Source organism: Ammospiza caudacuta, chromosome 9, assembly GCF_027887145.1.
Source record: "Ammospiza caudacuta isolate bAmmCau1 chromosome 9, bAmmCau1.pri, whole genome shotgun sequence".
Classification (NCBI taxonomy): Eukaryota; Metazoa; Chordata; class Aves; order Passeriformes; family Passerellidae; genus Ammospiza; species Ammospiza caudacuta.
Window position 1 is genome coordinate 14090553 of NC_080601.1, and position 26345 is coordinate 14116897.

Consider the following 26345-nt stretch of genomic DNA (forward strand, 5'->3'; position numbering starts at 1 on the left):
TGATGCATATCTTGAATCTCTATACAGGAGAAATTCAAGGAAAAGTATCACAGGTAAAAATATATAGGACTGGTTTTGTTTTGGGTGGAGTTTTTAAAAGGGTTTTTTGTAGTTTTTTTTAATTGGTTGGTTTGGGTTTTTTTTTCCAATGTGTATTCATCTCCTTGTTTTGTCAAGACACAGCAGTTCTTAGAATAAAGCAAACTCAGTCCTCAGAAGATTTCTTAATTCCCAAAGAATAAGATTCTCTAAAGCAATTAAAAACCTACTGAAATTCTGAAAGGAATAGATATCTTACTCCCTGGGAATCTTAAAAAATTCCATCTAAATGAATAGTGCAGTAATAAAGAGTATTTTTCTTCAGGTTTACAGAAAATTGGGTGTGTAACATCCATTGTTGCCAGTGCAGCTCACAGTTCATTCCCTATGCACTCTGCAGAAAATATACTTCTTAATTGTCTCCTTCAGAGTTCATTCTACATCCAACTATCAAATACTGTAAAAACCCTTTATACCCACTGTCAAAACATTTACACCTTATTCACTAGCAAGCAGTGCAGCACATAAAAGACAGGTGTTGGCATTACTTGTCTGACTATACCAGTGTATAATAGAGCTGTAAATTTTTCTGTTAATGTCTCCTCAAAACCTTGTCTTGGTTTCTCTTCCTTCTTTTTAGAACAGCCTATAGAATGCATTAGCTGGGAGGAAAACAAGTTAATCTCTCTCTTCTCTTTTTACATTATTGTCATGTATCAGAAGAAAAATATAGCACAAAATACTTTTAACCTTTTATCTCATATATATATATATATATATATATATATATATAACTTTTTTGCTTTAGATATAGGCTCTTCTGACGTGAAATCCCGGCATTAAATCTCGGCTACTACCCTTTAATTTTTGTGAGTTTTCTCTTCTTTTCTTCTGAAAAGAAGCTTATGCTAAAAGATGGAACAGTTAACCATTCAATTTCAGTGGCTTCTTAAACTAAAATCCTGTGCGTAATTTAGTATGTATGATCAGTAACTTGTCAGAAAGTATGGGTCAAGAATATTTCATTTTGTACTGTTTTCACTGTTGGAACACTGTTGTGTTTCAAAGTCAGATGCCTCAATGTTCCAGTGAACTCAATGGAAGATCAACAACAGGAAGATTGGGGTTTTGGTTTTGCATTTGTTGGTTGGGTTTTTAAATCAGCAAATACTTCCAGGCCTGTATAAATGTTCTACACTCTGTTATAGATACCTGCCATTACCTGCCATGTAAGTAGGATGGGAAATAAAAATATGCATGAGGATGTCTTCAAACTTGAGAAAATATCAGTACACTAATCCAAGTAGGGAATTTTGTTACAAATATTATTCCTGCTGGATGCATTCACCTCCTTACAATACAGATGAGATGGAATTTTTATTTCTATTATGTACTGAAACATTGAAATTTGCTTAATCAATAAAGCACACAAATATCTAACTAAAACCTGACAGGGTTAGAAATTGTACAGGGGAGTAATAAACACAGAGCAAAGAAACTGATTTATGCTCTGATCCTCGCTCAGTAAACTGAAACACCTCTGTCCTGGTACAATAGTCACTGATACTGTGTTTTGTGTGCAAATTGAAGAGTGGGACAGCTTTTTTAAAAAGGTTAGTGGGCAGTATGCATCATCTTTTCTCCAGGCAGACAGAATGTTTCATTTATTCACTCTTGGTCTTCGAAGCAAGAAACAGGAAATTCTAGTTTGTGGTCATCTTTTGCAAGCATTTCACTTGTTTATATTACTCACCTTGTTACTGCTCATCTAAATTCTCCAAGTTTACTGAGTTTGAAAATGACAGAGAAAAACCTTCTAGTATGCAAATTAGATCTAAATCAAGGAAAAAGATGAGAAAACTGATACGTGCAAGAAGAGGGAAGAGGAAAAGCCCTCTTGGGACCTATTTATGTTTTCAAAACTCTAGCCATCATTAGGCTCTTGTTTCTCCTAAATACTTCTGAGGGAAACACAAACATGAGCAAACATGAAAGACTGAGCTTTTACCAAACCAATTGCACAAAACAAAACAAAGCTCACAGTGAGATTCTTGTTTACTTTGAATTTCTGCACAAAGGAAATAAAGGAGAAAAGTAGAAGTAGAAAAATTAAAGTAGACGAATTAGTCTTTTAGTAGAACCCTCCTGGCTTTGTACAACTCATTCCAAGGCAACGTTGCCAGGTGACTCTCATTGCCATGGGGAGCACGTGTACCAAAGGCAAGAACAGTGCATGGAGCAGCACTGCTGCCAGGTAGCCTCAGCTGGGATGACTTTCCTGCAGAGATCTCAGAGCCCAGCACTGGCTGATGGGCAGTTGCAGTAGGGGCATGGGGGCACAGTTCTGAATACACAGAGAATAAGGAAAGTTTGTGAAGCTCAGGGTAATTCTTTCTGGAATCAAAGGCTCCTTTAAAAAACAATTTAAAGAAATATGTAAAAGCAGAAATTCTTTGCAATTCAAACTCAGCAGTCACTGAACACTTCACTCACTGAAGGCACCACGACGAGGACTGAGTGCCAGTTCCGTGACTTGCTGTGCAAGCTGCATTTGGAACTCAACCCACTGCTCACTCAGTGCATGGAGATGTTACCATTTCCCACTGCCTGCAAGTGGAAGACAAGGGTGAAAAACTCCAAGTGTTAAAACTACTGTCAGTCTCAGGGATTGTTTTGGGAAAAAAACTTGTCTCCTTAGATTTTTATTTACTTGCAGCATCTTCCTTCTCTCAAGGCTGTACGCACATGTAACCACGAGAATTTTCTTTTAAAAACAATGTCAGAAGAAATACTAGTACTTGCAAATCTATAGGTGTTTAATCTCAAGAAAGACAAGTCAAGCACAAAACTTCAGCTGTGCAGTCTTTTAAAACAGCTACATATTTTACTATCTCTGAAATAAGCATTGCTGACTGACGTGTGGAATACTTTACAGGACACGTAAATCCATAATCATTATTTTAAAAATTAAATGTTAATGGATATATTTACTTATTTTAGCACCAGGTTCTGCTTCTGCACTACACATTTAATATATTGATGTTTCTTAATAAGTAAGATGCTTCTTTTTGTCTTCAAATAATTTTGACATAAGAAAAATACTATATACTGACACCAAATATATATTTTTTTCACTGATACATAAATTATTTTTGATGCTTCTGAATTATGAATACTTGGTTGCTTAGGCACACAAACATTTAAGTTTGCAAGGCAGACTGGCTCCTTTGTGTAACCTGTTCTAAAAACACAGCCACATTTGCAGATATATAGAAGACACAGTAAATAATGAGCATTCATTTAGAAAGGCTGCTGTGGGCTAAGAACAAAAGAACTCCATCCCAGCCAAAAGCAGGACATTACCCCACCATTTGCATGAGTATACCGCTTGTAGAGAAAAACGGGATTTAATTCAGCACCCATGGATTTCATAATATCTACACTGTGGCTGATATTATCCTGAATAAATTATATAATAAATCAGCATAAACTCTGGCAAAACAGCTTGGGCCTGATTAGACTTCTTCGCCTTGTATACTGTGCAGCTATTTATCCTGAGGCAGGTTTTGAACCATTATACCCATTTTCCCATCATGTAATTAAGTACAGAAAATAAAGAAAATTAAAAAATCAGGCCCATGTCCACACAGATTGGACTGAGACAATCAGCTGCCAAAAAGCTTTCTAATAATAATAGCAATAAGTTACTTAGGATTGTAACATGCTCTGATTTTCTATCAAAATTAACAAGACAGCAACATTAAGTCCTAGTGCAGTTCCCTGTGCCACTATTGCCATAGCTGTAAATGGCTAGGAGAGGAAGTAACTGTATTTACTAAATGCAGAAAAGGAATTAATTGCTTAGGTAATAGGAAGCTACTGGCAAATTTCATCAAGCCAAGTGAAAAGCAGAAAAACGGACAAGAATACTCTGAAATCATGGCAGCCACATGACACAAACTATAAAAAGGCAAACAAAAGCAAAGCAGATGTGTCTGTAACACTACATTTTATGAGTATTTCTGCCTTTATCATGTCATCTCCACTAAGCATTAAAAAACCCACCAAAACAAAATAAAAACCCACTCACACAAAAACACACAAAAGGTAAAAACAAAAAAACAACTAAAAACTGGAGGGAAAAGCAGTGCATTCAGTCATGAGCCAAATTATAAAAAGCCTGCAATTTTTAGGGTCTAAAACTCAGAGAAAACAAGAGTGCCACTTTCTCAAGCTCATCTCTTGAAAAATAGGAAAATAATTTTAGAAAGAGGTCATTCTCAGGCATTCTTTCCTTCTTCACATTGTTATAAAGCTTTTCAATATGTCTTGTATAAAAGCAATAGAATGTTTTATTATACAAAGTATGTTTAAGAATCTTTTAAATACATATTCCAGTTTTTCATGATTTTGTTGAATTAAGATAAATCCCAACACTTCAGATTCAGACTTAGAAACTGAACTCACTGTCTTTATCAGAGGTTTCACATGTTTTACTTGGACGTAACAACACAACCAAAATACAGACTATAGCTTCAGGCAAACAGAAAATATGTCCTAGTCCTGTTTAGGAGAAATCTTGAAATAAATGAGATGTACCGAATGAAAGCACATTTTAGAACACTGAAGAAAAGTTACCATGTTAGTGTTTACCAAGAGGAAGAAAACTGCATTGGCTTTAGACTGGCAGATGGATTGAAATAATTTTCTGTATGATGCATCTCTGAATGAATTTTTCAATTATTTTCCATAAAGGCAATTAATCTGCTGTACTCCCTAAAGCAAACAAGCTTCACAATGACTTCAATGAAAGAGCAAAGTAAAATGTTGACATGCGTAATGATTCTTAGATATTCAAAATCTGCTTGTGTGTAAACTGAAACCCAAAGCTCTCCACAGACACCCATGCTTAGTAAGGTTTATTCGCATGTCAAATTGCTGTGAACAAATGTCTTGAATAGTGTAACACAAAATACACGTGGCTAGGAAAGGTTTTGTAACTCTACTGATTACTAACAGAGAGGTGATACCTCAGCTGGTCATTGTTTTTGAGCATTATCAATGTTCAGCCTTCTTTGGGAGCCTTCCTTCTACATTGCTAGTTTAAATTCTTTCTTTGCTAAATCAATGCTAATATTGATTTGCTATTCAGTACACAGGGAATGCATTATGAATAAAACTTAATTCAGTAGTCTCACTGTAAAAGCATTTGCCCAATGAACATACACTGCAATGTCTAGAAGATAATTGAGTTACATGGTAGTAAACAAAATATTACACTACAGCCTCTGACAAGCTGCTAACTTGCTACAGTTGCTAATGTTTTTCACTGGCCCTTACATATTGATACTGATTTTTAATGATGTATCTATGCTTTTTACATGACTACATGGAAGTTAGGTTTGGCTTCTTGCATCCAACAGAATTCTTTAGACCTCTAGTTTGACTTCAAGCAGCAAGAGTTGGCTTTTAGATCCTGGGGCCATTTCTCCATGGGTTGTCTTTCCACGTGCCTCCTGACACAGCTGAGGGTTGCTGCATGCTCCCAAGTGAAACTCTGAATTTCAGGAAGAACCCAGGCTAGTGCCACAGATTTGGCCCACAGTTTATAGCTTCTCACGAATACCCTGAGCAGATACCAGCTGATAAAGGCAGTCACATGGTGCAACTGGCTCTGCAGTCACCACAGCAGTGTGTGAGTACAAGGCAAGGAAGCTTTCCAGGAGGTTTTACTGATACCCTTCTTGGCCATTAATTAGACAGAAGAAAAGTAGTGGAATGCATTCTCAGTTTGCTTTTATCTAATAAGGAAGCCCTCAGTTTAAAACAAAAAATATAGCCCACAATCAAAAATTACTGATGAGTCCTTGTCCTTTCTATAATTGAATTAATAGATCCAAAAAGTACAAAATCCTGATTATATAACCAGAAACACATGCTCACAATGGTCTTTAAAAGCACATATATCTTACAGCTCACCTAGAATGCTCCAATCTCAAGGGTGTTGAAGAAGCTGTCAAGACACATTTTCCATAAACTTAAATGACAAGTGTACTAGTAAATCACAGTGTCAGCAGAGCTCACTCAAAAGGAGGAGAAAAACAAAAGCCACAGTTGACATGGAGCCCTGGAAAATTCAAATTTTACAGCTGAATGTTTCAACAGATAACTAGGCAGAAAATATACTGGGTTCTTTGCTTTACATGCTTTTCTCCCAGGTGAAGGAAAATGGTTTTTTCCTTAAATATATTCCCTTTGTGTAATGTTTAAGAATGCATTTATTTTCTACATACATTAGCAATCTGAAATCTATTTTTAACTGTGAGAAGCTTCCAGATGACATCACTGATCTCATAAGAAATCATTCTACATGTTTTTTTAATCAAGTAATTATTAGAACCTTTATTGCTAAAAGGGGTACAAATTTAAATCATGGTATATCTGGAGTAATTTCCCATATTCAAATTAAAGCAGCAGGTCCAGATAGATTTCTACATAGCATTTTCTGTAACTGCTTAAGAAACTGTACTTCTTTATCTAGCTCAAAGAAAAGTAAATGTAGACATAATATTGATAACTAATTTTTCTTCTCCTACACTTGGCTAGATTTGGGAACCTTAGGCTAGCTTTGTTAATTACAGTGCTTTCTATCAGCTTGCAGCATTCTTGAGCATTGATTTCTTGTACTGGTCCTCAGGGAGAAAAGTTACCTTTAATCACTCAATAAAGTGAGCCAGACACTGAAGCACTGTTGAAAGTCAAATGAGAACAACATTGGGATAGTAAAAACTTCACACCTAACAAGTGGCAGTGTAGGACCCATGTGCAGCTCTACCACTGACCCAGTTCTGGACATCCCCTGGGGTCCGACACAGTTCTCAGTTAAGCCACCCAAAACCAGGCACTAAATTGCCTCATTTCCTACCAGCAGCTAGGCTCAAACTCACAGCAGGAGAATCTGAATGAGGGATTTGAAACCACTACTCAGAAACAGAAATTACTTCAGTGGAGGAACCAACTTCATCTCAAAAAAAGTTATAAACAGAAGCAGGCACAAATTTTTACTAAATTTTTGAATCCAAAGTCTGGAATTGTCTTTCATTTACAGTAATTTTCATTAATCAAACATGATAAAGAAACTCCACTCATACAGCAACTGTGCAGAATAATTTGTTCCTCCCACTGTCTAGATTCTCAAAACTTCTGTCACCACCCTGTAAACAGTAGCATGGTTAAGAGAGAAAATAGGAAAGGGTGTTCTGTCCCATGACTAATGAGCTAATACTTTCTTGTACTTTGGATTGAGTATCTATAAATGTTTATAGCACACCTCAAGTTGAAAAGATTACATTTATCAAGCATATTGGAATGAATTTATAATAGCCACGTGCATTCATGAAATATCCATGCTGTGTTTAATTGTGAGAAGCAGTGGTAGCAGCACTGGCAGATTGGCCATGGAATTACATACAATTTAGATCTCAGTCCTCTCCACTGTGGATTAAGAACTCTTGTGTATTTTATTCTGGATGTTAATCTTGGATAGAGAGCTAGGGTTTGAAGCAGTCAGAGCCAATGCCAATCAGTGTGCCAACTTGCTCTTTTGGAGCTTTTCAAAAGAGTCGTGAGTTTGTGATTTGACAATCCCATTCACTGAAAGGCCAGGAAAAGAGGGAAGAACTGACCTTTCTGAAATTGAAAAGGGAAGAAGCTGTCATTCCCTTAATATTTGAAAGGCAAAGGCAAATTTCTGTCTCCCTCACTCCACCCCATTCTGTCTCCATGCCAGCAGCACACAGTGCAGTGACACACACAGGTCGGTTGCCTCAGTCACAGAAATCCCTTCTCTTCCTTTCTCTACCATCTCCTACTGTTTACCTCCTGCAGGGAAAGCAGTTCAAGTGTCCTGATCTGCTTCTAACTGGGTGAACTGGAATTAAGCTAAACCAACAACACATTGTCTCTCAGGCCCACGCTTTCCCCCCTGCATGGCTACACACAATACCTGCTAGTACTCTGTTTGAGAGAGTTGTCTTTGCTTAGCAGGAAAATAGTATTACTTCAGAGGAGCTGTCAAACTAATAACTTGTAATCTTTTCCCTTGAGGCTGGATCAATAGGACTGCAGGTTCAATGCTTAGCAGAGCAAGAAGAAGGACCAATAAGGCATCCAGCTTCTGGGAAATCAGGGAAATTTACTGACCTCAGGTCTGCAAGTCTTTGCTGGGCTTTAAATAGATAAAATAATAAATATAACTCAGTCTGTTGTAAGCTGATGAAAAAATATACAGAAGACTGTGAAGGAGAAGGCACATTCTTATAAGCATGCAGGCAAAGGAACAAGAGCTGCAGGCATGGCTGATGGACACTCAGATATAGATAACAATGAGCAGGATATGAGCAATTCATCCGGGACTAACAAGGTTCTGCACAGGATACCTGTGGTATGCTAGAGGGGGTGATCGGTGATCAGGAAACAGACAGATGCAGCACTTAAAGGTGCACAGTATGAGCTGAATATCTTGTGCTGGTAGTGACTGGTATATAAAAGTGCCTTGTGCATAAAAACTCCAACAGACACATCCACAAAGCCACTAGAAGGAGAAATCATGGTCCAGCAGGTAAGGACCAGACTACAGTACCTGGAAAAGGGTACACTGCTCAGATGCAGGCTGCTGGACAGATGAATAAGGCCTTCTGCATTTGCTTTGGTTACCATCAAATAATCAGAATTCCTTCCAGTCTTACTGTAAGCAACCTTTGGGCTTTTTACTTGTGTGTAACACTCTTTATTCTGTGTAAAATGTGACTTTATGTCTTCACATATGATTTCTTCCAAATAACTCTTGCTCTTACATGACATGATTTTATAAATTATTCTTCATATCTAAGCACTAACAGCAGAGCTTTCTGTCCAGACACACCTCTCTTTGTTTTATGCAGTGTGATAAAGCCTGAAGGAGCTGCAGCAACAGAGAAATGTACTCACACACAGACCAGCTCAAAATGGAGACAGAACTGTAGTGAAAAAATACAGGCAAACACTGTAAGCTACCATGTTGGCTTACTGAGCAAAATCATAATTCCTCACAATGGCATGCTCTAACAGTAGCAGATGGAGAAGAAAATCTTGAAAGGGTTTTAAGTGAAAGGGGAAGAGGTCTTCAAAATGTAAACGTATTTGATTTTCAATATTTTTTCAGTAAATTCACCTGGGAGTAAACTCTCTGAAAAAGTTGCTCAATATTCTTCACTTATGTCAAGAACTGCCTGATAAACTTGAAAATCCTCTTTTTAAAAAAAATATTATTTTTAACAAACCCTGTTACTGTCTGGGCTCTGTACCTGACCTGTTTGTGTCAGTGAAACTGTTAGCACACCACACCTGTTTCCTCTTTGTGCTCACATGTTTTTTATTATCTCTCATTCTAAATGTCTGCCTTACCTGCCAAGAAAAATTGCTGCCTTCTATCTTCAGAACGTGCCAAATCTTTAGAATACAGCTTCCAGTTAAAAAGCAGTCAAGAAGGACAATGTGTTGTAAAAGAATAAGAAAGCTCATTTCACATTAGCAATTAGCCTATTTACATTAATTATTCAACTGCCTCATTCTACAATTTCCCTGCTGTTCTTTTGTGCTTCCTTTCTCCTTGCAGCCTGTTACAGCTCACATTACCTCACTTTGATACTTTGCTCCCTTCCAAGAGGAGCCATGAGTCTAAAACATTTATTTTGTTTGCTAATAACCTGTCTGCATAGACACTTTGGAACTCTAATGGTGTAAGAAAAACAATTCCAAAGCCTTCAAAAGAACTGACAGACTGAAACAATCATTATGACCTAAGTGGAATGAATTAGTGTGTGAAGGATCATCTTATTTCTCAGAAAACAGAAAAACACCTCTCATTTCTTAAAATGTAGCCAAGAGCTGAATTGAAGCTGAGGAAGCATTTGGGTTTTTTCATGTTATGGGTCTGACTTAGCACAAAAATAATCCAGTACCAGAATCCACCATAGGACCTCAACACTTAACTCTAAATACTTTGTGATCTTTAAAAAATACTATCCAGTAAATGCTTGATAAGAATATGTTCAGGAAATACAGAAAAAGAATGTTCCATCTCACAGGAAGTAAAAGATTAAGTAAAAGATTGTCATGACTCTAATAACAGCTCTCATGCTCATATCCACTCATGTAAAGAATATATATAAAACTGCAAGGACAAACTGGCTCATGTCTGGTGCTGCATTAAAACCTGTATGTGTAGGTTATAAAAATTACTGCTTTATAATAATTCTGAAGTGAAATTACAATAGTGTTACTATTTAAAGACAATGGTACAAACTAAACATGAGCCAATCCTCAGTCCTCGAAATGCAAGACAGATTTTCCAGCCTCACAAAGGGCTTAGCAACCCCTCTGTACAATACATCAGAGGGCTCTCCTTCATCCTGCAGCACCACTGTGACAGGAATATCATCCTTCTGTGCCTTAATTCAGCAGTGGGGGAAAGGACTAAGCAGCCTTGGAATCTCCTGTGCTCTGTGTAACCACAGGTTGGGGACAGCAGAGGTGACAGCTGAGCCTGCCTTCCCACTCAGGCCTCACTACTTCTCTAATGTAGGTTTATGTGATGAGAGTGTAATTCGGTGTCCAAACTTATTACATGTCTATTCTTCCTGCCAAGAGTCCCAGCAAAGGTGACTTCCATCCCTACCTAATTTTTCTGAGAAAACCACACAGATTGGGGATGCTGATTGATACTAATTGAGTGTGGCATGACTTATTTTACACAAAATCAACCAGATGGCAATATCTGGCAGCCTGTGTTGACCTGGCTGTATCCCTGCAGCAGCCACAAAGCCTACAGATATTTGAACAGCTGATCACAGCTGTGTCCATCCTCAGAACTGACTGGCAGAGAACAGAGAACTCTCTTTTTAATAAAGGAAGTAAGACATAATCTCTTCTAAATCTATCATCTTGAAAGTATCACTTTTTTTTATCTTTCCCAGACAATGGTTCAAAATAATTTTTTTATATTCTGTAACCCTCTTTTTTAATCTCGCTTCCCTTTCTTCATTACTTGCATAAATTAGAGAACTGGATCTGTCCTGCAAATGTATGCAACAGGTGCATTGATAGTCACAATTTTCATTTGAGTCAGGAATTCTCTGATTCTCTTCCAGATGTTTCCCAGCCACAGAAAGTTTCAGATACCAAGCCTTGCATATAGCTATTGGTTTGCATCCTTGAAATCCTGTGGAAGACAGTGAAAAGCTCTCAGGGAAATCAGGAGATTTTTAACAAAGTTTGTATCTTTTTATCATCAGCTACAATTCTAGAAGATAAAAAAAATCCCAGACCCCTAGGGTCTGTTTACTTAAGCAAATAGTCTATGTGCACACTTTCTCAAATAGATGTAAAACCTAGATAATGATAAAGCAGTGAATTACAAAAATAGATCATTAATATCAAGAAGGCTGTACTTCTGCTAGATTTACAACACTTGCTTTACATCTTCCTAAAATGCATTTATTGAAAAACTGAAAAGCTCCTCTTCAAGAGCAGAAGAAAAAGCATGATTTGTGCTCAAAGCAGCAAACTTTATTCACTGTTAGATGTTTTTCAAACAAACCACTGCCATTTCTGTGTCTTTTAAAAACATTACAACACAGACTACATGTTATATTTCCTACGGTTCAGCTATATGAATATTCTGAGTGCCCTCGCTGTTGTTCAAGGACTCAGAATAATTAGACTTTCAGAAATATCTCCTTTATTGGGAACACTTGATTTGCAGAACTATTATCACTCTTTTGGTGTGCTAGATTTTCCTCTTGAAACAAGTTTCTTCCTGAAAACAGCATTAGCCATCTGGGTTAAACCTTAATCTGGAAACGTTTGGAACACATTCCTGATAAACTGAAAATTTTATTTCCTGGCTCCCCTGACCTCAGAGATTATTCAGCTCCTGCATCTCTGAGAATTCTTTCAATCCATCCCTTGATCTGCTCTGATCAACTCCTCCACAGCTTCCCGCTCCCTTAACTGCACCACCACTCTGACTTGCCCTGGCGAAACGGTTCTCCACAATAGCGCCCATGCTCCTGCAATTACATTTTAAAGGTACAGCCTTTAGGGCAACTACCTCATGTTTCCAGATCTGTGATATCAGCCTCTGAACTTTCCTTTCAACCTGAAGGCAACTGGAGATCTGATAGTGCTGCAGCAGATGCTTGGCAAGCAAGCCCTCAGCCACCCACAGACAGGCAATGAATAAATTCTGTACTGTGCAAACTACACACCCGAGAGATCCCTGTTGTATTGTGTGTAAACAGCAACAATCATAAAACATTGCTCACAACTAAACCTGGGGAAATATTTGGAGATGTAAAGACCAGCACCCCTATATTCTGAACAGAAAATAACCAAACACAGAACAAAGTACGTGAGGGTGAACAGTCTAACATCTGAAGTTAAAAATATCAAAACTGTCAAAAGTAACAGCTGACAAACTAATTGGAATGGGAAGAAAAAAGTTCTGAAGCAGATTGCAACCATAAGAGAAAGGTTAAAAGACAAATGAAAGAGCAAATATGGAAATAATACACACTTCAGCTACCAGCAACATTTTGTTAAATACTTAGGGAAGGAAGGATCTTTAGTTTTGCTGCCATATGGAATTCTATCGCAAGTGCCTTATGCCTACAATAAACTGAAAAGCACAATTTGCTAATGTCTGTGATAATTTGGTAAAACTCTTCAATATGTGCGAGGGGAAGACCGATAACTTTCCCTTTACTAGGCATGGGTCCCACAGGAGATTGAAAAGAAAAATCCTGTTCAAAGCTAAACTTAGAAAAACAAGGAATGTGTCCCTCTTTCCAGCCTGAGAGACAGTTCTCCCATCCTAAACACCAATTTACTTCCCTGCTTTCAAAGCATATCAGCAACTGGGATCTTGGCAAAGAATGCTCTTATTTCAAATTAACTAAAACCTTTCATACAACTTGATACAACATTAGGATGCCCATATAAGTTTGACTAATATGTTTATAGTCATAAATTAGCAGGTCGGAAATCAGAATACAATTACTAACTTTCTGGTTATCATACTGTACAGAACTTACCTTTACTTAAATTTAGACCAATTTCTTAGTTTTCATAGTTAGCAAAATTAAATAATATTTCTTTTCACTCAAACCTAAGGCAACTATTAGACAATACAAAATAAATAGTCACTGATTACATTCAATCCCAAGATGGTCCTGGTGACACCTTAATCACTGGCTCTGATTCCTCTTCATTTTAGCTGTTTGATAATTGAGCATTGAGCACTGTGGCCACAAAGTGGGCATAAGCTACTTAAAAAATGGTTCATTGCTTCACAAGTAAAGGTCATATCATAATTTTATGATTTAGGACAGACTTAAAGTTGAGTTTAATTTATATAAAACATTTGAAAATAGATATGTATTTTTTTTCTTCACAAACTTAAGAAAATCATTCTAGATTGGAAGGGCAAATGAACTGGGTTTTGGCAGGCATCTATTATTCAAACAGAGTAAAAAATAATTAAATTTACATCCAGAATTCAGCTGTATGTTACAATTTGCATCCTTAACATCAATTTTTTTAATGAAGAAAACAGTAAAGCCTATTTCAAATGAGCTAAAAAACATCTGCTGAAATTTAGATAACTGATGATAATTTCAAGAGACAGATAGAGATGGATGAAGTTGAAGCTGATATTTATTTAAGTTCCTGTGAATAAATAAAGAAATGTTCTAATTTGAAAGAGCTTTTGTTACTACAGATTTTACTACCCTGCTTCAAATGAACATTTTGTAGTGATTCTTCAAATGAAGACAAAAGGAAAACTTCAGGTACATTAAGCAAGCCATATGTTACCGTGTTCCATGTACCATGAAAATGCCTCAGACAATGTGTATTTTTAAACAGAATCCAGATTGGTTTGATGACTTAAAGTGGAAAATAAGCCAAATATATGAGGATAAAGATGCTTGCATTAAGATTTGTACTTTGCTACTTTAGCTACACACATCTGTCTGAAAGCTTCATCTTTGCATAACTGGAATAAGTTATATGTCCACAGTACAATTTGAAGACAGTGAATCAGCTAATGCTTAACTTCAGCTAAAAAGCTGAACAGCCTGACAGTCAAAGCAGGCAGCCAAGCTCTACTGACCCTGGCAAAAACATGTAATTCTGTAATAAACTGGTATCTACTTCTTCAGTACTGCTGCAATAGCTCTCTTAGTGCATTGCATTCAAAAAACCCTTAACGTGAGGCAGAATATTAAACTCCCATTTTGTGGTCCAAAACTGAGATATAAGAAAATACAGAAATTGCTCAAGGATGTGAAGGACCTGATTATACCTGCAGTGAGAGATGCTTGAGGTGAGTCAGTGGCTCGAGTTGTCAGCTGAAAGCCATTTGCAGAATGGCTTTCATTTGTACTGCCAATTTCTCATACAAGTCAAATATATTCTGCTGTATATTTGCTCATAGAAAAAAATAATTCATAATGTATCCTGATTCCCTGAACACAATACAAAATAACAAGAGGCCCAGGATTCAGACTCCATGATCCTTGTGGGTCCCTTCCAACTCAGCGCAGTCTGTGATTGTGATTGTTTGGCTTTCCTCAGATTTTTTTGTCCATTACAAACAGTAATACAAACACCAGCTAACACTACCAAACACTAATTATTGCACCTGTAATAGCCTCTTTAGATTTCACCACTGCAAAAGAGCTACAAGGCAGCTGAGTTTTTCGCAATTTACAATTGTTGCAATTAATCTGACCAGAGCTGCAAAAGCCAAAACAACTCATGCAGCAAATAGGTACCAAAACAGCACTCACAGGAGTTCCTGCAAAGAAAACAACTGAGCTTTAGGCTGGGAGTGTAACTTGACTGTGTTTGTCTGGCTCCTTGAGTGAGAGAAGGAAAAATTAGGTACTTTGCTCACTTTTATAAGTCATTGCATTCAGTTTCTTGAGATATGAAGAGCATGATCTGGGAAATTAATGAATGATCAAGAAGGTCTCAATTCTTTCAGTGATTAACAAACTAATCCAAAAGCCACCAAAATTAGTAGAAGGACTGCACGTGCATTGGCTCAAGCCTAGATACCTACTTATACAGAAACATCCTGGTTGGAAGCACGTCTGGCAAATGTCCACAAATTAAATTTTAATCAGTTTGTCTCTCAGAAAGCAACCACACCTAATGTCTTCCCTAAGGAAACACATAACACTGTCTGCATCACTGTTCCTAAGTAATGAAAGTATTTAGAATTTACAAGCTGTACATGACTGACTTCAATGTCTTTGACCAATTAAGCCAATGAAAATAGCAGCTTGTTGATGTCTTTTAACACATAATGATTTGTGTATCATAAACAGAAATCTGCAATACATGAAACATTAAACTTATTCAGAAATCTTCCCTGCCTGACTCACTTCAAAACACCCACACATCCTCATCTTAGCCTTAGAGAATCATGAATGACATGAGGGTCAGCTTAGTGCTTTGAACAAAGCAATAGACTCATCAAAAGCAGTAATAAAAAAAAAACTTTAAAATCTTTAACTTTAAAGTCTTGCTGGTCCCTCAATTATGTCAGCTATTAAACCAGAACTTTTTTTTTAATGTCTAAGAATACTGAATATAAGGATCATTGCTAATACCTATGAAAATAAGACATCTTACCTGTGAATTTGATATCAAAGATTCAGCTGTATTGCAAACACTATACAAAGCAAAAGTCTCAGAGATGCTAGCAACTCCAGCAGATAAGACAGCAAATTTTGGATCTGCACAAGTCCTATTTCAGGAAAACTGCCTAAAATTATATACTCTCAATTATTTTTGAGGAAAAAAAATAATAACTTCTGTTCTCAAAAGAAAGCAAGAAAGAAAAAAATGCTCCTTCAGTTTATAAAGTAAAACAGTGATTTAAAAGATATGAGTTCAAGTCATTCTTGCAAATCAGGTAAATCAAAAATTTGAACATCATTCATCTACCTACCACATAATTGTTGTATTTTCCAGTTAATTTTGGAATTCTTCTAATCCTATCTTTGTTTCAGTACTCTCGCTTGACTTGCTATTTTGCAGTAAGTATATTTTGGCCCAAATATTCCTGAATAAAACTTTGGTGATATGAGTCCTACATTAGTCTGCTTAATTAGTAAAAATAAAACAGGAAGATTGTATGCTAATTGTAGGAAAGATGCAAAAATCTTGTTTTAACAGGCACTCGGTTTCACCGAGTCAGTAGGCTTTGCTTTTTTGGGATGGAAGCTGTCAAGATTAATTTCCTGAACAGATGCTCACAGCCCTGTTATACATCAAATGAGAGATCAGGGAATTACCATGGAACCACTGAGCAATCCTGTTGGTGCTCCTCTCAAAGCCAGCCCGCCGAGGGATCTGCTCCTCCTTGAACCAGCGGATGATGACGTCGCGGGAGAAGGGCCGAGCAGGGCGCTCCCAGATGTTACTGCACGCAAAGACAGAGCACAGCAGGGTGGGAAAACAAGGGACACCATAAATAATGGCCTCTTTTTACATATTGACAAAGCATACAGCTGCAAAATGGTCAGCGTAACTTCTGCTAGTACAACTCACTGAATAACTTTTTAAAATTTGTTTCATTTACTTTGTGTTTTTATGAAAACCACAGTAGTGTGATTTTTATATTTGCAATGGCACCTTAAACATTTTCTTACACAACTTAAACTGGAAAAACAATTTACCACAATGGACATTTCAGTCAGCTTTCCTTTTCCACCTCATTTTTATTCCAATGTAAATATTGTCAAGCAACTCTTTTTCCTTGAGTATACTCCTTTTTACTGGCAAAAAGATGTAAATCATTATCAGCTACAATACACTGTGTCTCCAAGCAGGAAGCACTAAGCACAATAGAAGGAATGTTTAGTTTAAACATTTATGTTTCCTTTGCATTCTCTGCTTGACAGCCTGCCTTACTCTTTCTACTACTTTTTACTTTTTATGTGTTTTAGTTAGTAGGAATCATCCTCCAGTTTGAATTCTTAGATACTTGGCTTTGCCTGAAAAAATGCCACAAAAAACAAAGCCTCTGAAACTTAGGACTGCTGTCTGTAAAAAAAAAAAAAAAAAAAAAAAAAAAAAAAAAAAAAAAAGAAGAAAGAAACAAAAGCTGTTAAACAGCAGGCAATTTATTTTAGGCTTGAGGCTTAAGACATTTGTCCATTTGACTTCAGCCTCACATACTGATCTCATACTGTCTTCTCAAGGAGTCGTATCTGTGTGAATTCTAAGAAATCAGCCTGAAAATAAATGACATTTAGTTTGCATCAAATCTCTTTTTCTTTTCCTTAAAACATTCTTTTTTTCTGATCATCAGGAAATAGCAAGACTGAGGACTCCCCAAACCTGAAGAACAGCTTGTTGAAATGGAGAGGGAGCAATCCAAGAGAAAACTGTTTCAAAACCACTCCAGCACAAACCAACCTGGACGCTGCAGGAGACAAAGGAGTCGCACTGTTGTTGTTCAGTTTGATGTCCTGATCGCTGCTCAGGTTTGTCCCCTGGAACAAATGGCTCAGGCCAGCCACCCTTCCCTTCTGGATGGCGCGCAGGGACTGCCGTCGGTACTCGTCCCGCGCCCTGCGCGCTTTGTGGCTCCTCTCCTCGTCCGCAGCCTTGGAGCGGCGCACTGGGCAGGGTGAACAGGAGGAGAGATTGAGAATCACAAACAGCCATGGAGCCCTCTGCTCACAGCAGCTTAGTGCCTTTATTCCTACATGAGCTTGTTTTAAGAGTGTATAAATTGCACCACATTACAGAAGGCAGATAACTGGAAGGCTTCCCTGATGCTTCAAACACAGGCCCACCTCTAGAAGGAGCCTCAAATTATCAATGATCTGACCACTGCTGGCAATTAGTGAGCTTCTACATATTGTGATTAAATCTGACACTTCTTTTGGCTGTAATAAGAGAAATTCTGCTTGGGGATATCTTTTCCCCTGGAAGTGCACCAAGTTCTATGTTTCAAGAAAGGATGTTAATTACTGCTTTAAATTAAGTCTGTATCTAACAGTGTTCTTGGCCGCTATGAACATAACTAGACTTGAAGAGTCAACTCCCAAAATTTACCATTATAAAAACTGACATGTAGGCTGCACTTTGTCAGTACTGTTTGTTTCTGAAAGGCCTATGCTATCTTGGTCATGGTACTTATAGTCACAGACATTTCCAACTTGAAATTCACAGTCTAAAAAGGGTTTCAGTAACAATGGATAAATTAACAGTCATTGGAAAGGGCATGTTGATGCTATGGATGGGGCTGCCTCACACTTCAGTCTCTGAAATTGTATATGGAGAACCAGAAGTTGTACTGGAAGATTTAATACACACCTAATCAGGGCACTGCCAGGGAGTTACCCATTTCTGTAACCTGCAATGAGACTGCTGCTCAGGCCACTGTGGCTCAGGCATCTTTCACTAAACTTCTTCATTTTAATGTTCCAACAATCCTGTCTTTGACATGGTATAACTTAAATGCACCAAGAATTCTACTGCAAATATTTGTCATCTATTGGCTCTTTTCTGGTGCCTCAAGCCCTACTTGGATGATGTTTTTGAACAAATAACTGCAGGCAGGCAAATTATTCCAGTGCAAAACAAACCTTTAAACATGCAGTGAAGCAAATATTAAAGAAGCTAGCTATGGCCTCCAGTAGCAATTATCAATCCTACCATGACTATCCTGGCTTAGATCATATCCAGTTCATAAAGTGAGCACTCCATTTCCAACTCCCCTGTGACTGTACCTGTGGCTAGGAATGCATGATATAATACCAGACAGCTGCATTTCATTACTCTGTTTGCATCTCTCTGGTTTACACTCCCAATTTAAAGCAAGCTGAAGTATAACTGGATTTAACTCCCAAATTCTAAGAAGGTTTAATGGAATCAAGAAATAAAAGCACTCAAAGCCAAATGAAATGAAATAAAACCTTGTGGGCAAATGAGGGAAAGGGAAAAGACCTTTAAGCTGAGACTTATATAATATTACCATAAGCAGGAAGATATGCAGGACTAAAAGCTCATCAAGATAGCATAATGAACGAGTCATAGATGCTCCACATGTATACAACTGGCAGGATTTCAGTTTTACTTAACTACATACCCTGCAGCTTTGGCTAAACACAGTAACAAACAAATGCACAGCACAGGAAACACAAGTAGCAGTCTTCACTATTTATCTTAGAGATCATTATTTTTAAGGGTAGATAACATAATTTACATATAGTTCTTCAAAGGCTCCAGTATTTCTGTAATTTATCCTTTATAAAGCCACACATAATGGTTACTTTAAAAATGAACTTTGTGCTTGCAGCACAAGGAGAGACTGCAAGGAAGATAAGTGTGATGCAACTTTGCAAGACATCTAGAAACCCTCCACTGTTTGCCACCATCACAATATTCACATTGAGGGCAGGCTGCCTGGAGCTTTGTGGTTTGCTCTTTGTTGGTAAGAGGATGTTCACACTACACGTCACAGAGACATCTCTGAGCTTGCTTTGAACTGTTCATTTCTACTAATGACAACCAGCCAATGATGGCAGCATGGACCAGTCTTGGATGTATTTGCCAGTTTTCCAGGAGGGCTTGGTCACCCATTTTTCACCTGCTGTGCTGAGGCTGCAATCACAATGGTACACGCCTCTCTGAGCAGCATATTTTTCTTTGTGGCTTAGAACCCTCCCTCCTAGTGAGATGGTTCTAAGCCATAAAGAAAATTATTAATAGTAATGAAATTCTAGTGTAAGAAAAACCTTCTACAAAAATACACCCAGATTTATCTTCAGACTCTAAATTACTTTCTCAAGATAGATAAATTTGTAGGAAGTGTCAGTATGGGAAGATAGTTCATGTGGCATATATCATTTTGTCTGGTATGTAGTGAAAACTTTTCTGTAGATTCCTGACTGTGATGGCTTTATCCCCAATATTATTTCTAGTCACCAAACATGGTTATTGATGCCAGTGACTTTGATTATTTGCTCAAAAAGCTGGGTATGCAGGTGCTCTTTGGGTCCTAGAGGGGTTGGCTTGGGATCACCTTGTTTTCCATGAGCAGTTTATGAAAATCTCTTCTTTCTTTATGCTAACCTAAGGTGCCTTTTGTCTTCTATATTTTCTCGGGATTGGGAAATCCCTATTAGCAGTCCTGGCAAAGTTCTAATACCAGATATTTTGATATAGATGAGGATTAATTCATACTATGCTGCTGCTGAATGCGATCAAATAATTTGTGAAAGACTAGGACCTCTCCATTTTCTATAATCTATTTTCTAAATCAATCTATTTTTGATTTACAGTCAGATATGTGAAAGCTGGAAAAAGCCCAAACATATGCTATGAATATCCATCATGATTTTTATTTTTTTTTGTTTAAACTTTCCCTCATTAAAAATTCTTGGAAGCTTGTTTATGAGCTATTCAAAAATGACTAGCTAATAGATAAAATTCAATCTTCAGATTTTCTGAGTGCACATACAAATCACTCAGTGTTTTTTTCCCTTTCCTAAGTAGAAAATATAACTTCCCACAAATACTCTGCAATATGGCTTCAATTCAGCCATCTTATCTGAAAGCACATGAATAATCTCATTCCTATTCACTGTGCACTGTGAGACCTACTGGAGTTCAGAGGGCACATATATGTAAGGTTAAGCACTTGCTTAGTTAATGCATAGCTGAACTGGGGACCACTCACTTTAAAATTCAGCATTTTATCAACACTCCTGCCAGTAAGCTCACTTGAATTTTTGGGGAACATAAATACCCAATGAATTCCTTTAAAAGTTAGGCAAAATTAAATTCATAGACACATTCGTAGAAGAACATAAAAATACAACATTATAAAAGAAGCTATAATGAGTCAGCCTGGTATCCTTCTTCCAAGAGAGACCAAAAGTAGGTGCTCAGGGAAAGGCAAAAGAATAGATCAACTCACTCATCTCTGTCTTCATTTTTACTGGAATAATTTTTTTCTGGAGATGAATAAAGCTGGTCAGACGGTATCTGAGCACTTCCCTACCTGACGCAGTTTGTAGGACTTTGTAAGTGTATTAACAGAATGCCTTTTGCAATATTCAATCAGATTAATATTTTTGCTACAGATTTTCCTATCATGTTTCACAGACACTTTTTTTGCTTTCTCAAAGAGCGGTCACACTTAAATAAACTAGAAACCTAAAAATGGACAGCACACAGAAATGTCCAAAACTAATGAGAATATGTACCCTCTACTATCCAAGTTTAGTTTCGCTTTTCAATTTCAAAAATAAGAGTTTTGAACAGTAGACTCTCTGAATAAGTCTTCCACAATACATCCTGCCAACCAATATCCCTGCTCAACTTGCTAACTTACAACTGCCCTCTAAAATATCCCAATATATATCTTTTATATTAAATCAAAGTAATTGCTCTTACAACATAATTTTTCCCTTTTAGCACAGATTTTCCAAATTATTCTACACTTGTTATTTAGCATACTAAAAGCCCTAAAATCATGTATTTCAGTTTACACAGTAATTCTATGGGCCATTATTGTTCTCTGGCAAATAGCAGAAGCTAACTGAAATGAACAACTGAAACGAATATTAGCATCACTTTGCTTATTGCCTTGGCAATAAACAGCTGGGGGATAATGTGATGAGGAGAGATGAATCCCCATCACATTCTGAATTCTATCTACTAAACAAATCAGTAGTGTCATCAATATCATTGCTACATTCCTTTCCCCAATACCTGCTCTAGCACTACTGTTCCACTGAGCCCCAGCTCTGTGGAACAGGGCAGGGCTCACTTCAAGGAGGTAAGACCCAAAGGAGCCTGGTCTTGCTCCTAATAGACAATATGATCTCCACTGCAGGTTTGTAGTGGCAAAAAATATAAATACTACATCTGCTTGTAATTCTCTTATGCATTCATGCATTTATTTATTGCTTAGAAAAGCTGACTCTTGGACAGCTTTGCCTAACTTCACTAAATTTCCTCTCAGTGCCCCACAGGAATATTGCAGACAAAATGGAAGGATTATCATAAAAAGAAAAATATGTCTGGAACTGAAATAAAAAATGAAAAATCTGGTGAGCCTGAGGTACTAACTAATTTCATAGCAATTTTAGATGTTCCCACTTCCAAATATTTGTTGCTATCTGCTACACATTTTGGCTCCTGCAGTAAAGTTAAGGAAATGGAAGATGTTAATACACCTGAGGAAACTCAGTACAAAGTTTGATAGCACAGTCTAAGCCAGCCAGCAACTGGTCTCAGATAAGGCACTGAACACTGCATCTTCCTATCTTCAGCTGTTGCACCCATTTGCTAATGGAGCATGGTTCTGAGCCCTCAAACCAACAGGGACAAATTGAGACTCTGAGATAAGCGTAAGAGGATAAACAAGGATATGGAACACTCCAGTCATTAGTCTGCAGTTAGTTTAATGCTAAATCAATTACTGCTAACAGCATAACTCTGGCAGCACACAATTTATAGCAGGCTGCAAACCCAGCAGCAGGAGAGAAGGTGCTGAGGCAGAACCACTGCTGGTGACCAGGCTCAGCAGCTCTGAGCCACCTGAGCTGCTCTCAGCCACCTCTGGCTGAGGGGACAGGCCTGAAGGCAGACAGACGAGGTGATTGAATTCCTCCAGAGCATACAGAATACCCCAGAGCTTCCACAAGAAAAAGTACTGGTGGCAGACCATCCCCACCAGCATGTGATGCAGTCACAAGTGTTTTAACAGACCAAAAATGCCATTACAGAACTCCTGGTCAAGACTTTCCATAGCTTATTCCTTTTTCTCCCTCCCCTCTCCCATAATTATTCTACAGCATTTTTGATGTCTATCCCTGCACAAGTAGTTTTCCTCAAGAAAATAGAGGCAAAAATTCAAAACATCAGTTACCTCATTAATGCAATAGTAAGAAAATGATACCTGGTTTTAGTAGTGTTTGTAGTATTTTGTTTTATTTCAATGCAAAGGTAACCTGGATTACTTTTTTCTTTTAATATTATGATTGAAATGTTTTTTCTTTCCTTATATAGTATCAAAGAAATCCTAAAGTACATAATACCATCCTCTATGTTGGGTTGCCAGCTGATGCTGATTTTCTGCAGACCTAAAAGGCAACTTTTTCTCAACTCAGTTTACTCTCACATACCCAAAATACAGAAAGTTAGTTTTCCTTTCCATATAAACATGTACACCTGGATTTAGATAATTCTCCAGAAAATAATTACTTTATCTTTATTGACAGTGTAATATGCAGAGGTTTTGTTGATCAAAATTAACATACTCTATTATGAGCTTGGAAAATGGCACCAGTGTATCATATAGATTTAATTCATCTTGTACACAGTGATTCATTATCAGATCAATTCCAGGTAATAGCACTACAGTAATTAGTCCTCAGGAATTAATGAAGTGATGACTAAAGCCATAAAATAAACTAATTGTATCTTTTGAAATTTATTCATAATGTGGGCCATTACTTGTCTACGGTATTAATGTGTACATCTGTATAATAATATAGTTTTTCTATTCCTTATACACTTTTTAAAATCACCAAGAAAATTGAAATTAATCACAATTATGATATTCATAAAGAATTTCAGGCTATCTAAAAGGAACAGTACTTCCATAGAATGAGATCATCATCATCATCAGGTGTTTTTTTAGAGCAACAATCTAAGTATGATTTACTGTAATCTTTTGGAATGAAGTGAGTTTCAGCATTGATACCATAGCTTCACCCCACTACCATATGGAAGCAACTAAAATACTGATGAAGACAGATTCTATCTCTTCAACGATAGCTGAGGACAAGCTGTCAAAATAACTATGCCCTGAGTTATTATTACTAAGCCAAAACTGTTAATTAAGTACATTAGACAAAATTTAATTATCTCAGTCATTGTACACAAAAACTTTTCTATAAGACATTGACACAGATTCAGGAAGAAATCCAAAACTCCTGTTTGTAATTTTAAGCTGGCAATTTCCACCAAAATAATACAGCACTTTGTATTGCTCTAGGTAGAAGTTTTTTTGGCCACAAAATCTCCATTCTGCAAGTGTCTTTTTACCTGCTTTCAGAAATATGTGAGTGCTGTGAAAGTAGTTTTACTCACACTGTTCTTCCCACTCCTGGTCGTCGTCGCTGTGCTGACTGTGCTGCTGAGCTTGCTTGAGGCTCAGGTACAGCTCCTTTGCCCGGATTTCTTCCTGCTGCCTGATCAGCTCCTCACCTTTCTGTCTTTCCTCTTCTTCTCTTTTCTAGAGAAAATGAAGTAAGCAACAAGTGACTAAAGAGGTAGAATGTGCCAAAAGCTGAGACACTGCTTCAGTTGTTTCCTATCACAGAGAAGCTGCATTACCCTGGACAAATCACCATCTCTTCTAACTTTGGACTTCTCGCCTCTCACAAGTGGCATCACTGAATTTTCCCACCTCCTAGAAATTCCTGAGGGTACATTTTGAGACCACAGGTATCAAAGGAATGAGGAACTTGTAATCATCTAAGATCTGAAAACTATACAGAAAACATTTTATCACATGGCACCAAAGCCTGTGCTATTCTCCAGACTGTGAGGAAAGCTTGGTTTAAGTCCATGTGTACCCCCATTGAAGATAATGCTGCCTTCAAGCACTACACACAGCATCCACAGAACTTTAGAATTCAGGAACTGATTTATTGCTATTCTTGGTTTAGCAACTGTCCCAGTTTGTCATCATAACCAGCACAGGGAATAATATTTCCAAAAATTAAGATCATTGCATTCTGGAGGAAAAGGAAGATCCTTCAGCACAAAACAGTCACTTTGTAAAATGCAGCTAAGAGTAACATGCCAAAAAAGCTCCCTTCCAAGAAAGCCTTAAAAGAGATGGAAATCTGAGGAAGACTGTCTTCAGTTGGCCTTCTTCACATTTTCAATAACATAGGAGCTCAATTAATGCAGAGCTAGGAATCTGTATCTGTTTTCCAATGAGTTTTCCCAAATCCCTTAGGTAGTGAAGAAGTAGATTTAAATAATATTGTTTAATTGAAGCCCACAAAAACCACAAAACTGAACTTCATTAAGTGTTACTCATATTATTGAAATAACTTGAATAACAAATAAAACCAGTTTTTTATTTAATTTTCTAATGCAACCAGCACTATACCCTTATGGGAACAAACATACAGGTAAGAATTTTTTTTATAAATCCCCAAGTAAAATCCCCCTGAATTACTATCCTAGTTACATGACCTAAACTGTAAGTACAGGAAACCCAAGTAGGTTGTTGCAAAACGTTACTCCTATGAAATTTCTGGGATGAAGGTTGAAAGTACAGCCCTTAATGTTATATGGTTCTGTGATTAGACTGCTCTTACTATTTCTAAGAAATAAAAGCCTAGTATTGTTCTTCAGTCAATTCTAGTGCTACTATCTTGGATTATTTCTAGCATCATCCTTCCATTATTATTTCCTAGCTCCTAAAAACATGAGCTGAGTGGACAGTTCAGTAATTTTGAGAAGTCAATGCTTTTAGACAATGCTAATTTCAAAGCCAAGCAACTTCCTAAGAAAAAATAATTATCTTTTTTAATATAGAATTAGGGATTGCACATTTTAGCTGCAAGTAAATAGTTCTATTCTCTTCTTGAAAAAAATATGAGATCAACTATTCTTTATTCTTATGAGGAGAATATTTATTCACTTAGCTTCACTACCTAAAAAAATTCAATACATTCAGTCTATCCTTCAGGAAGATGGACAGACACAGAAGCAATCCTGGGTTATCAGAATATTTTCTATTCAACATCTTAAACCACAAGGTAAACTTAAAATAGAGGAGGGGGAAAATCAATCTCACTGCAGTTTCCCTGAATCACACAAGAGTTTTGTTGTAAGTTTGGGCTTGTTTCTTAATGCAGCTGTTGTTGAAACATTTCTAGTAAAAAGATGGAAGGGTCTAAGAAAAGCAAACAAATAGCACCCCCACACAACACCAAAAACTAGAATTCAGTTTACATTCTTAATGGAAGGTAACAATGCAAACTAAGAAAATCCTACCTTTTTAAGAGAAAAGGAGATTTAAGTCAAAGAAGAGATAGCAAACGCTTAACATGGGCAGTTGATTCTGAATTCACCAAATCTTTTTCACATCATTTTCCTTTTTACAGAAAGAGGAGATTTAACTTATATTTATTAAATTAGTGCAG

At 37.2% G+C, this 26345-nt stretch overlaps 1 protein-coding gene across 2 annotated transcripts in view; it reads right to left on the reverse strand.

The window, feature by feature from the left end:
• Positions 1 to 26345, reverse strand: part of SH2D4B (SH2 domain containing 4B) — a 56078-nt gene that overhangs the window by 9909 nt on the left and 19824 nt on the right. Inside the window, exons 4-6 of one of the 2 annotated variants that reach the window (XM_058810778.1) lie at positions 24271 to 24415; positions 17578 to 17776; positions 16446 to 16573 (exon numbers count right to left, since the gene is read on the reverse strand). In XM_058810778.1, the coding sequence (XP_058666761.1) occupies positions 16446 to 16573; positions 17578 to 17776; positions 24271 to 24415 (472 nt within the window). Of the gene's footprint in view, positions 1 to 16445; positions 16574 to 17571; positions 17777 to 24270; positions 24416 to 26345 lie in introns of both variants that reach the window. The other variant, XM_058810777.1, reaches the window with a different exon arrangement.